This window comes from Barbus barbus, assembly GCF_936440315.1.
Source record: "Barbus barbus genome assembly, chromosome: 49".
In the NCBI taxonomy this organism is placed as follows: Eukaryota; Metazoa; Chordata; class Actinopteri; order Cypriniformes; family Cyprinidae; genus Barbus; species Barbus barbus.
In genome coordinates this window covers 18,358,837-18,370,962 of record NC_136727.1, presented here as the reverse complement: position 1 = coordinate 18,370,962, position 12,126 = coordinate 18,358,837, and the positions used below count along the sequence as shown (strand labels likewise).

The 12,126-nt window shown below is 42.6% G+C and overlaps 1 protein-coding gene across 1 annotated transcript; it reads right to left on the bottom strand.

The window, feature by feature from the left end:
- Positions 1 to 2,883: 2,883 nt before the first annotated feature.
- On the bottom strand, positions 2,884 to 5,291 carry LOC306867509 (zona pellucida sperm-binding protein 4-like; the record flags this gene model as incomplete). Its single annotated transcript, XM_079413187.1, has 9 exons — positions 2,884 to 2,960; positions 3,031 to 3,103; positions 3,182 to 3,329; positions 3,400 to 3,592; positions 3,663 to 3,820; positions 3,892 to 3,989; positions 4,060 to 4,247; positions 4,324 to 4,483; positions 5,271 to 5,291. The coding sequence occupies 9 exons, from the start codon at positions 5,289 to 5,291 to the stop codon at positions 2,884 to 2,886; spliced, it is 1,116 nt and encodes a 371-aa protein (XP_079269313.1).
- Positions 5,292 to 12,126: the final 6,835 nt, after the last annotated feature.

Sequence of the window (12,126 nt, the reverse complement as noted above, 5' to 3'; positions counted from 1 at the left end):
CATTCCTGTTATATTACTATTTATGTCAACAACATACTGACCTGCACATTTATATTTATATTTTTTTATTTTATTGGTTTTATTTTTTTTTCTACTTTTCTTTTTCTTAATATTTCTCTATACAATTGCACTGTCCTTGGAGCGGACCTGACTTGCATTTCACTGCTGGTTATACTCTGTATAATTGTGTATGTGATGAATAAAAAATCTTGAATCTAGAATTGCTGTAATTCAGCCACATTGGAGGGTTTTCGAGCATGAACCGCCTTTTTAAGGTCATGCCACAGCATCTCAATAGGATTCAGGTCAGGACTTTGACTAGGCCACTCCAAAGTCTTCATTTTGTTTTTCTTCAGCCATTCAGAGGGGGATTTGCTGGTGTGTTTTGGATCATTGTCCTGCTGCAGAACCCAAGTTCACTTCAGCTTGAGGTCACAAACAGATGGGCGGACATTGTCCTTCAGGATTTTTTGGTAGACAGCTGAATTCATGGTTCCATTTATCAAAGCAATTCTTCCAGGTCCTGAAGCAGAAAAACAGCCCCAGACCATCACACTACCACCACCATATTTTACTGCTGGTATGATGTTCTTTTTCTGAAATGCTGTGTTACTTTTACGCCAGATGTAATGGGGCACACACTTCCAAAAAGTTCAACTTTTGTCTCATCAGTTCACAGAGTATTTTCCCAAAAGTCTTGGGGATCATCAAGATGTTTTCTGGCAAAACTGAGACAAGCCTTTATGTTCTTTTTGCTCAGCAGTGGTTTTTGTCTTGGAACTCTGCCATGCAGGCCATTTTTGCCTGGTCTCTTTCTTATGGTGGAGTCATAAACACTGACCTTAACTGAGGCAAGTGAGGCCTGCAGTTCTTTAGATGTTGTTGTGGGGTCTTTTGTGACCTCTTGGATGAGTCGTCGCTGCGCTCTTGGGGTAATTTTGGTTGGCCGTCCACTCCTTGGAAGGTTCACCACTGTTCCATGTTTTCGCCATTTGTGGATAATGGCTCTCACTGTGGTTCACTGGAGTCCTAAAGCTTTAGAAATAGCTTTATAACCTTTTCCAGACTGATAGATCTAAATTACTTTCTCATTTGTTAACATGATGTGTAGCTTTTGAGGATCTTTTGGTCTACTTCACTTTGTCAGGCAGGTCCTATGTAAGTGATTTCTTGATTGCGAACAGGTGTGGCAGTAATCAGGCCTGGGTGTGGCTAGAGAAACTGAACCACAGTGAGAGCTGGGATAAACCACAGTTCTGTTTTAACTGTGTGACACTTTTTCACACAGGGGCATGTTGGTTTGGATTTTATTTTCCCTTCATAAAAAAAAAAACCTTAATTTAAAAACTGCATGTTTTATTTACTTGTGTTATCTTTTATTAATATTTAAATTTGTTTGATGATCTGAAACATTAAAGTGTAACAAACATGCAAAACAATAAAAAATCAGAAAGGGAGCCAACATGTTTTTACACCACTGTAATTTTGCTGCAAAGTTCAGCTCCGACTGCACTCGCTTCAAACTTCAACCAGACCAACTCGGCTACTGCAGCCAACACTTCACTTCAAAGACTACTGAACATCCAACCAATCAGCAAACTTGGGAGTTTGATGTTATGTGGCTTGGTCAATGAATCGCTGCTGATATGCTCACTGAATATAAACCTAACAGACCACTCAGATTATTAGGATAGAGTCAGATAGAAACACCAAGGGTTCACACAAAACAAGGGGAGCCTGCTTTTAGCCATTTTGCTGCACACAGTTGGAACCACCTTCCAAAAGAGATCAGTTGTGCTAAAATATTAGCCACATTTAAATCCAGACTCTAAACTAATCTATTCAGCTGTGCATTTGTTGAATGAGCAATGTGCCATGTCCAAACTGTATTTTATGTATAATCATTTTCTCTTAACGGTTTTAAATTAGTTTTAAATTGTGTTCTATATCACTTTAAAATTCCTTCTTTGCAGATTTTTAATGACTATTTCACTTTCTTTTATGTAAAGCTCTTTGAATTACCACGGTGTATCAAATGTTCTATATAAATAAACTTGCCTTGATATCCGTAGCTTTAACAATTATGTGCTGAATTTGAATGCTTCAAGATTTGACCGATATTTATTATGCGGTGAATTAGACTTTACACTATCTCCCAGCACTGGGTATAACAGTGTTGCGTGATTGGGAGCAGCCCGTGGCTCCTGCCAAAGCAGATAAATGGTCTGCGGCGCGTAGCGCGAATTCATTCTGCTTTTCGGCTCATTTGTCTAATGTAGTTCTTGTAGATAGGCATGAGAACGCAAGGCTGTTCATTCCATTTTTCAAACTGAGAAACAACCTCTGAGTGTTGCGATACCATCACGGGACACGAAGCCCAAAATCTGTGGCAATGATCGCAAAATCCTGGAGGGACTGACTAGTAACCCAAAGGTCAAGGGTTCAAGTCTCAGTACCAGCAGGAATTATACATGGGCGTGAATGCATAACACTCTACCTTCAATACCCACAGCTGAGGTGCCCTTGAACAAGACCCCGAACACCTAATTGCTCCCCAGCAAAATGTGTATGCACACTTGGATGGGATAAGCGGCCTGTTAACCAAAAGTTAATGATTAACCCCAATTTGGTACCCTATGCAGTGGCCCAGGTTAACAACTGGAGGTTGGATAAGGGTCATGGCTTGTACAGAAGCCTCAACTCAGAAGGAATGACTTCACAAAAGGTTGTGGACCCTTGGTTTAACGGTTAAAAAAAAAAAAAAAAAAAAAAAAAAAAGTAAACGGGGAAGAGGCATGGAATACCAGATTCTGCAAAGCCAAAACAAAACCAATAGACAAAAAGGATCTTGGTGTTCTGCAAGGTTTATTAAAAACACTAGATTTACAGGACCAGAGTAACTTCTCCACTAGAAACCACAGTCTGCTTGCTAGAGATGGCCTTGATAGGAGTGTCTCTTCCTGAAAGAGAAATTTTAGAAGTGAGAATGAACTTAATTCTCAGTTCCGCTAGTCAAGTTAAAGAACTCACGTTTCCTGGTGCAGCTTTGCTCACAAGAGCCAGAAGATGGATGGCACACCTCTGTGCTGCAATGGATGAAGATCTGACAGGGAAGAGAGAGGAGGAAGTCATAAAATCCACAAGTTGTAAAATTGAAACCGTTCAAGTAATGGGGGCATACAGTTTCCTGCAGAGGAGCCAGTGAGGCTGGATCTACAAATGTGAACATTTTCACAACAAAGCGCTTGTAGTGGGTTGGGAACTGAAGACCAGACGATCCAGTCACTGGAACCAGTGTGGTCAAATAACGGTCATCCCGGTAAGGGCATCTGAAGAGGAAAGAAGGTTAGAAAGTGCCTCCCAGTAGACAAACTGGATAAAGATTGGCTGTACACTCACCCATCAACCAGAAGGTCCCACTGGGGGAGACTGAGTGGACTGGGGGTCGAAGTCGTCCAACAACGTCCCAGCATCAGGACAATGTTGGGGTCAGTCCTCTCCATAATGCGCACCTCAGCATACACAGGCTCCCGAAGGACTTTTGTGACGGGATAATCAGCATCACTGTAGTAGGACGTGTAGGCCTCATCCCCTGAGGAACATTGGGGTTTAACCAGACTGCAGTTTGAAAGGCTTTAGGAAGACACAGGACAAGACCTTACCTTCTGCGCACCCTTTGGTGACACATTGGCCATTGGCCAGTCTGAGCTCCACCCTGAGAGGTCCAGGAGCAGCTACTGGTGGAGGTGGAGGAACAGAGTTGATCTCCACAACCAGAGCTTCAACAGAGGTTCCAGAGTACCTACACTGAAAGAGAAGCCTGGACAACAGATGGTGAGCTTGTAGCATTTATCAAATATTAAAATTCATACCAAGTCATAGGTCACTTACTCAAAATAACTGTCCCTTGTGATAGAACCAAATGGTCCAATGCCAGCTTCATATGAGGAGGTCATTCTGTTCTCATACACCACATATCCGCTGTCCTCCTGTGGATAGCAACACTGTTGGCATCCAGTCTATAAGCAAAGCAGAATTACACTAGAAGCAGCTGCTCACCATCATGCTCGTGCCACATGCGGTCACAGGGAACTGGTATATAGCAAAAGAAGGTGTGGACTCCACAGGACTGCAAGGTGGGTCATTTCCACCCAGTAGACTAACCGAATCCAGACTCAGTCGAGGCAGAGTAACATCTCTAGACACCACTACCACAAACTGACCGTCTCTAATACACTGGACAGTCACTGGAACAGAGGTTCAATCGCAGGTTAATGTTGCGAATCTGTTTAACATGGACAGAATAAAATTGAGAATGCTTACCTGCCCTCCCATAGTAACACTGTTGTCCGTTAAAGCAGCAGTTGATAGAGTTACACTCAGCACCACTGATCCCAGTTTGTCCACATTGGATCTGCTCATAATCAGCTACAGCGCATTTATCAAGGGGCTCTGCCTGGGCCACTGGCTTCTGAAGCTGAAACTGCGGAGGAAACCGATGGTCAGTTTGTTGTTGAACTAGCTTCTGAAACCGCTGGTCAGTTTGTTGTTGAACTGGCTTCTGAAACCGCTGGTCAGTTTGCTGTTGAACTGGCTTTTGAAACCGCTGGTCAGTTTGCTGTTGAACTGGCTTCTGAAAGCGCTGGTCAGTTTGCTGTTGAACTGGCTGCCGAAACCGCTGGTCAGTTTGCTGTTGAACTGGCTGCCGAAACCGCTGGTCAGATTGCTGGAACATCAGAGCTTGAGGGTTCTGAGGCAAATTACTCCACTGTGGAACAGCATGACAAAAAGCACAAACTGCCAAAATCTGAAACAAACACCAACTTCCAGCCATTGTTCAACAGCTATCCAGAAAATAAAGGTGCAGTCTTTTGGTCTTTTTGTACTCTACAGATTTCAGCTAATTAATGATAGCTCCTCCCTCTTCATTAATACTCACGATTCTCCAGACTTGCATGAGCTGGAGATTATGCAACTGTGTGATACTTGTATTAATTTCTGCCATTTTGAATTCGTTTTGAGAATTCTGAATTACTTTTTCTTAAACCAGGCTCACACTACATGACTTTTGGCTGGATTTTGCTGTCGTGGACAAATTTCCACAGTCTGCGACAAAACCCCTGAATCGTGACCAAATCGGTGCTCATTGCGGTCGCTGAAGTTCATTAAGTATGAGCAGATCAGCAATGTGATCCGCACCTGTCTCGAGCTATCACAGACGCTACAACATTTTCAAACCTGGGGCACATTCAGGCCCAACGTTTTGCTACCGTTTCCAGGTTGAACGACATGTTTCCTTGAAACGGTGTGCAACGGGGTTTGAGATACATGTATATAAAGCACGCGGCATTAAAGAGACAGCTCGATCTATGGGTCCAAGTGAAGTCGTTTACAAATGTGTCCGCTGCAGCTCAGTATACGCAACAACTGAAGATATTAGAAGACATGATTGTTCTAAGAGTTTTATAGTAACATAGCATATCAACATGGTGATGGTGAATTTGTAAGTACATGTAATCAACATCAAAATAAATTCACAAGAAGAAGTATATTGTTTGCACATGTTTATTTACATTAAAGGCAAAATAAGTGAAATAATAAGAGCACAAGTATAAATCTGGAACGTCTTTAGGTCTGTCTACATATCATGTAGTAATTGCAATGTCTTCTGTTCTGGTCCGTATCCTTTCCTTAGGAAGGTGTGCTAGACACTGATTAATGTAAAATAAAAATACTATACATATTTATATATTTTGCTATTGTATTGTGGAGTGACACTTTCATAAACTTTTCTATGCTCCTCTGATTATATAATGGTAAATATTACAATATCATAACACAACAACAGTGATCAGCAATAATGATAAGCCTAATACTCACAATAAAATTATTAAGGTCATATAGATCATAACACAGTCTCGGAGGTAAGAAGTGTATTATCCTTCACCTGAAATGTTTGTCTTTTCATCCTGAAATACGAGGCAAATGTTGGATCACAATAATTAGGAACCACAGTTTCCACAAATCCCTTCACTCGATTGGGATGTTCTCTTTTATTCTGAATGGCAAGGGCAGTGACGGTAACATTGAGCGTGTTTTGCAGTGTTAAACACGTATTTATACCGATTTCATCAGGCTCCGAAAATTCTTCAAAAATAACACACAGATTGGCCTTCTCAGCTTCCATATTTGCAACTCTTATGTCATCAGAACAAGGTGTTCAACGAACCACCGTTTCCATTTAATAAGTGTTTTGCACCGTTTTATCGGGGTTGAACGTGGCCCTGAAGTGTATCTGCAACAAGCGTGTGTGTGTGTGTGTCTGTGTTAGCATGTTTGCTGTGTATTAAGTATTATTAAATCTTTAATTTCTGTGTATGTGAAGTGACATACATACTGAGACATGTGAAGTGACAAACTGCCAAGTATGGTGACCCATACTCGGAATTCGTGCTCTGCATTTAACCCATCCAACATGCACACACACAGCAGTGAACACACACACACCGTGAACACACACCCGGAGCAGTGGGCAGCCATTTTATGCTGCGGCGCCCGGGGAGCAGTTGGGGGTTCGGTGCCTTGCTCAAGGGCACCTCAGTCGTGGTATTGAGGGTGGAGAGAGCGCTGGACATTCACTCCCCCCACCTACAATCGCCAGCCCGAGACTCCAACCCGCAACCTTTGGATTATGAGTCCGACTCTCTAACCATTAGGCCACGACTTCCCCTCTTACTGTTTATTAAGTATTTTTAAACCTTTCATTTCTCCCTGTTTGTGTGTTTATGTGACAGAGAGAGGGAGCTCTCTTCTAACGAGCTGGTGATCTGAATAAGGTGTGTTCAATAAGCAAGGCAGTGCACATCAGAAGGTCTCCAGTAATGGAGCTGAGAATCACTATTTTATGTCTACAACAACGTGTGTCTGTGTGTTTGTTTGTTTGTGTGTGTGTGTGTGTATTAGCATGCTTACTGTGTATCAGTGTTGTTTAACCTTTCATTTCTGTCTGTGTGTGTATGTGACAGAGAGAGAGAAATACGGTGTTAATGAATTCTCCATTGTGGATGTGTTCTGGTGTCAGACCTGCATTTCACATTAGGCTACACCTTAACAGCATAGAAATCATAAAGGCCTTAAAGAGCTTAAACACCGGTAATCACTGCTTGCAGCTATATTTTCTTTTTTTTCACAGAAATTCTGAGCTGCTGCATGAACTTATGCATGAACATTAATCAAACATATGAGGTGCGAATTCTGGGTCTGGTCCTAATGATTGTAAAAAACTGAAATGCTTAAGATTTAATAATTACCTTACAATATATATTTATACATATATTTCAAGGCTGAAGTTTGGAAAAATTGTCAAGCTAATGCTATGAAATGGAGGTCAAGGGGACTATGAAGAGGAGGTTCCAGCTGGCAGATCAAAAGGACAGACTTCAGGAGGCAGACACACTCTGTGAGTTTAAAAGTCCCATCTCTTTAACCTTCCATACACATGACACACAATCACATTTCTATACAGTATATACTGATTACAGTAATCAGCTGATCCAGCCGGTATCCAGACCAGATGGTGGACTTGCACCCAGGAACGACCACAACACATCCCTGAATGTCAGCGGAGACCATGTCAGCTAGATGACAGATCCCTGTGAAGACCTCATTGATGGCCCCAGCACAGATCCTCAGCAGCTCTTCCTGTCCTATAGTTATAAAGCACTGCAGTTTTTCTTTGGGTGCGATGAGTGAAGCTGAAATACTAGACGCAGTAGAATCTACATTTGATATTGTATTTCTGATGTTATCTATTTTATCAGTAAAGAAATTCATAAAATCATTACTATTAAACTGTGGGGGAATATTTAGATCGGGTGGTGTCTGTTTATTTGTTAGTCTAGCCACTGTGCTAAATAAGAACCTTGGATTGTTTTGGTTATTATCTATGAGTTTGCGGATATGCTCTACCCTGGCAGCTTTTAGAGCCTGTCTATAGCTGGACATACTGTTTTTCCACGCAATTCTAAAAACTTCTAATTTAGTTTTTCTCCATTTGCGCTCAAGAATACGAGTTTCTTTCTTGAGAGAATGGGTATAACTGTTGTACTATGGCGCAGTACATTTTTCTCTAACCTTTTTCAATTTGAGGGGGGGCAACAGCTTCTAATGTATTAGAGAAGATAGTGCCCATGTTGCTAGTCATTTCGTCTAGTTCATGCGTATTTATGGGTACACAGAGCAGTTGAGATAAATCAGGCAGGTTATTTGTGAATCTGTCTTTGGTGGCTGGAACAATAGTTCTGCCCGGACGATAACGCGGAGCCATATAACTAATATCAGTAATAGGCAGCATGCACGATACAAGGAAATGATCAGTAACTTTGAGGTACGATATCTATATTGGTAAGATCAAGTCCATGCGATATACTTAAATCTAGCGTATGATTAAAACGATGAGTGGGCCCGGTGATGTTTTGCTTGACTCCAAGAGAGTTTATTAGGTCAGTAAACGCAAGTCCTAACGCATCATTTGTATTATCAACGTGAATGTTAAAATCTCCGACAATTAGCAGTTTATCGACATTAACTAGTAGATCTGAGAGGAAATCTGCAAATTATTTTAGGAAATCTGTATATGGCCCTGGCGGTCTATACACAGTAGCCAGAGCAAGAGATAGGAGAGATTTCTTTTGCATATCTAACAGTGTAACATTAAGCAGAAGTAGTTCGAATGAGTTACACCTCCTGTATCCTGTTTTCTGAGTAACATTGAGAGTATTACTGTATATTGTTGCCACACCGCCGCCACGACCAGTCTGACGGGGCTCATGTTTATAACAGTAGCTTGGTGGAGTAGACTCATTTAGACCAAAATATTAATTTGGTTTCAGCCAGGTTTCAGTCAGGCAGAGTACATCAAAATGATTATCTGTGATCATTTCATTTACAATAACTGCTTTGGGTGCGAGTGATCTAATATTTAGGAGCCCAAGTTTTAAAAATTGTTTTTGTTCATTTATTTTGCGTTTTTCTGGTTTAATCATGGTCAGATTTTTTTCTAGATCCTGCATTAAATTTATATTTTGACTTCGCTATTCGGGGAACAGACACAGTCTGTATAGATTGGACAACGCAAGTACTTCTATCTTTTAAGTGGGTAGAACAAAAGTCATCATAGCAGTTATTTGAGAATTGGCTTACTAGTCAGATGGAGCGTAACGTCCTGGAGATGTTGTCCGACAGGAGTTCCGCTCCGACTCTGCTGGGGTGCAGGCCAACAGCAACGTCGCATTCTCTCTCGCGGAGGGGGGCGAATTGGTTCCTTGTGGAGATCTCGAAGACGGGGGGGGGGGGGTCGTCACCCGAGGCCTGGCTCGCGTCCTCCGCTGCTGCAGCACCCAGGGTCCGTGGTGTCCCGGCGCCGGAGTGAAGGACATCTGGGAAGATCGAGTCCTGGGTGCACAGGGTCTGTGCAGAGAAACACACGGAGTAGAAGTGATGGGAGTGTTAGCAGCATGCTGTATACCTACCCCGGATTTGTGAGTGTCAGCCCGGGATGTTTCCAGCGCGGCTTTCCGCTGTCTCAGCTGGGCCTGCTTCTCCACCAGGTCGCGGATCTGCTTCTCCACGGCTTCCAGCTGCAGCTGCACCGAATGCAGCTCGAACGTGTCCTCACCTGCACTCAAAGGTAGACACAAATCCGCCATTTAAGCAAGTAACAGTGAAACGATAGTAATGTGTGTGAATAAAGGATTTGCAATGTAAGCGAGATTAGCGGCAGCCACGCTGCCGTTGCTAACGGGCTATAAGCTAATAGCAGACTCGAGAATCAGAATAAAACTAGTGATAAACAGGCGCTCTGATTGGATTTGTTATAGAACGCTATAGTGGATATATTTACACATTATAGAAAAGCCGTTTGAATAAGGCAGTCGAAGCCCCACTCTCGTCGTTAAAGCAGGTTCAGTGGCAAACGGTTCCATATAACGTACTAACTAACAACCCGGCCATGCGCGCCAACCCGTTTGACCAAGGCTGTCAAAGCCCCACTGTCGTCGTTAAAGCAGGTTCAGTGGCAAACGGTTCTGTATGGTATAATGTTATTGCATTGAAAGTCGAGCGAGATCACGGAAAAAAATAAAGGCGAAAAGGGCAAGGCCCTGTGTGTGTGATCTCAGTCTGGGTGTGTGCCGGAAGTGGAAGCGTCCTCTGGTGCCGCGGGCAAAGGATCAGAAGAAGCCGCCGACCCACACGCCCCGGTCCCGAGAGGGGAGCGCGTGCGGCCACCAGACTCCGCCCCTTACCTGGACCCTTCCTTCCCGAACACTGCCCTCCTTAACAAGCCCGTAGCACGACGAGGACACCAGATTCCCCGTTTATTTTGGACACTTTTTTACCCCCTTTGGACACTTTATTTTGATTATTGTTTAATAAAAACCTCCCAGAGGCCTGACGCCATGCCCACTGTGTCTGTCGTTTGCTCCTCCCGCCACAGTGGTGGAGAATGCGGGCAAGGAGGAGCTAGATAGCGTGGAAGGCGTGGAGCCCGTACGGGGACGGAGGAAGGACGGGGACAGCCTCACAGCCACCAATGGGGTAAGGGACGTTCCTTTTGTGACATTACCCCGTGGTTGGTTGAGGCTGTCGACTAATACCCGCTTTCTCTGTCCCGGGTCTGGCGCGGTGCGAGAGGGAGAGTTGCCAGGAGAGGAATTCCTGCCCCGTGTGCAATTGATAAAATTGTAACCATGCAGCCGTCAGCTACAGTATTGCATCAGATAGTGCACTATAGATCCCCTGAGGAACAATTCCACTCATTATCTACTATAGGAGAGGAAGAATTGCATAAACTTGTTAAATCATCTAAACCAACAACATGTATGTTAGACCCTATTCCATCTAAACTACCAAAAGAGTTGCTTCCAGAAGTCATAGATCCTCTTTTGGCTATTATTAATTCATCACTGTCATTAGGATATGTCCCCAAAACCTTCAAATTGGCTGTTATTAAGCCTCTCATTTAAAAAAACACAACTTGACCCCAAAGATCTAGTTAATTACAGACCGATCTCAAATCTCCCTTTTCTGTCAAATATACTAGAAAAGGTAGTATCCTCGCAATTATATTCCTTCTTAGAGAAAAATGGTATCTGTGAGGAATTCCAGTGAGGATTTAGACCGTATCATAGTACTGAGACTGCTCTCATTAGAGTTACAAATGACCTGCTTTTATCATCTGATCAGGTTGTTTCTCTTTATTAGTTCTACTGGATCTTAGCTCTGCGTTCGACACTATCGACCACAACATTCTTTTAAATAGACTAGAACACTTTGTTGGCATTAGTGGAAGTGCATTAGCATGGTTCAAATCATACTTATCTGAACGCCATCAGTTCGTACCAGTGAATGAAGAGGTATCATATCGATCACAGGTGCAGTATGGAGTACTTCAAGGCTCAGTACAAGGGTCATTACTTTTCACGCTTTAAATGTTACCCTTGGGAGATATTATCAGGAGACATGGTGTTAGCTTTCACTGTTATGCTGATGATACTCAGCTCTATATTTCTTCGTGGCCCAGTGAAACACACCAATTTGAGAAACTAACGGAATGCATAGTCGATATAAAAAAATGTATGACGAGTAACTTCTTACTGCTAAATTCTGAAAAACAGAGGTGTTAATTATCAGACCTAAAACCCCCACATGTAATAGCCTAGAACACCATCTAACACTTGACGGCTGCTCTGTCAATTCTTCTTCATCAGTTAGGAACCTAGGTGTGTTGTTTGATAGCAATTTTTCATTAGAAAGCCATATTTCTAGCATCTGTAAAACTGTGTTTTTCCATCTCAAAAACATATCTAAATTGCGACCTATATGCTCTCAATGTCAAATGCAGAAATACTAATTCATGCGTTTATGACCTCAAGGTTAGACTATTGTAATGCTTTATTGGGTGGTTGTTCTGCACGCTTGATCAACAAATTAGAACGAAGAACGACCATATTAGCCCGGTTCTGTCAACACTGCGTTGGTTCCCTATCAAACATCGTATAGATTTTAAAATCTTGTTAAATACTTATAAAGCCCTGAATGGCTTAGGTCCTCAGTACTTGAGCGAGC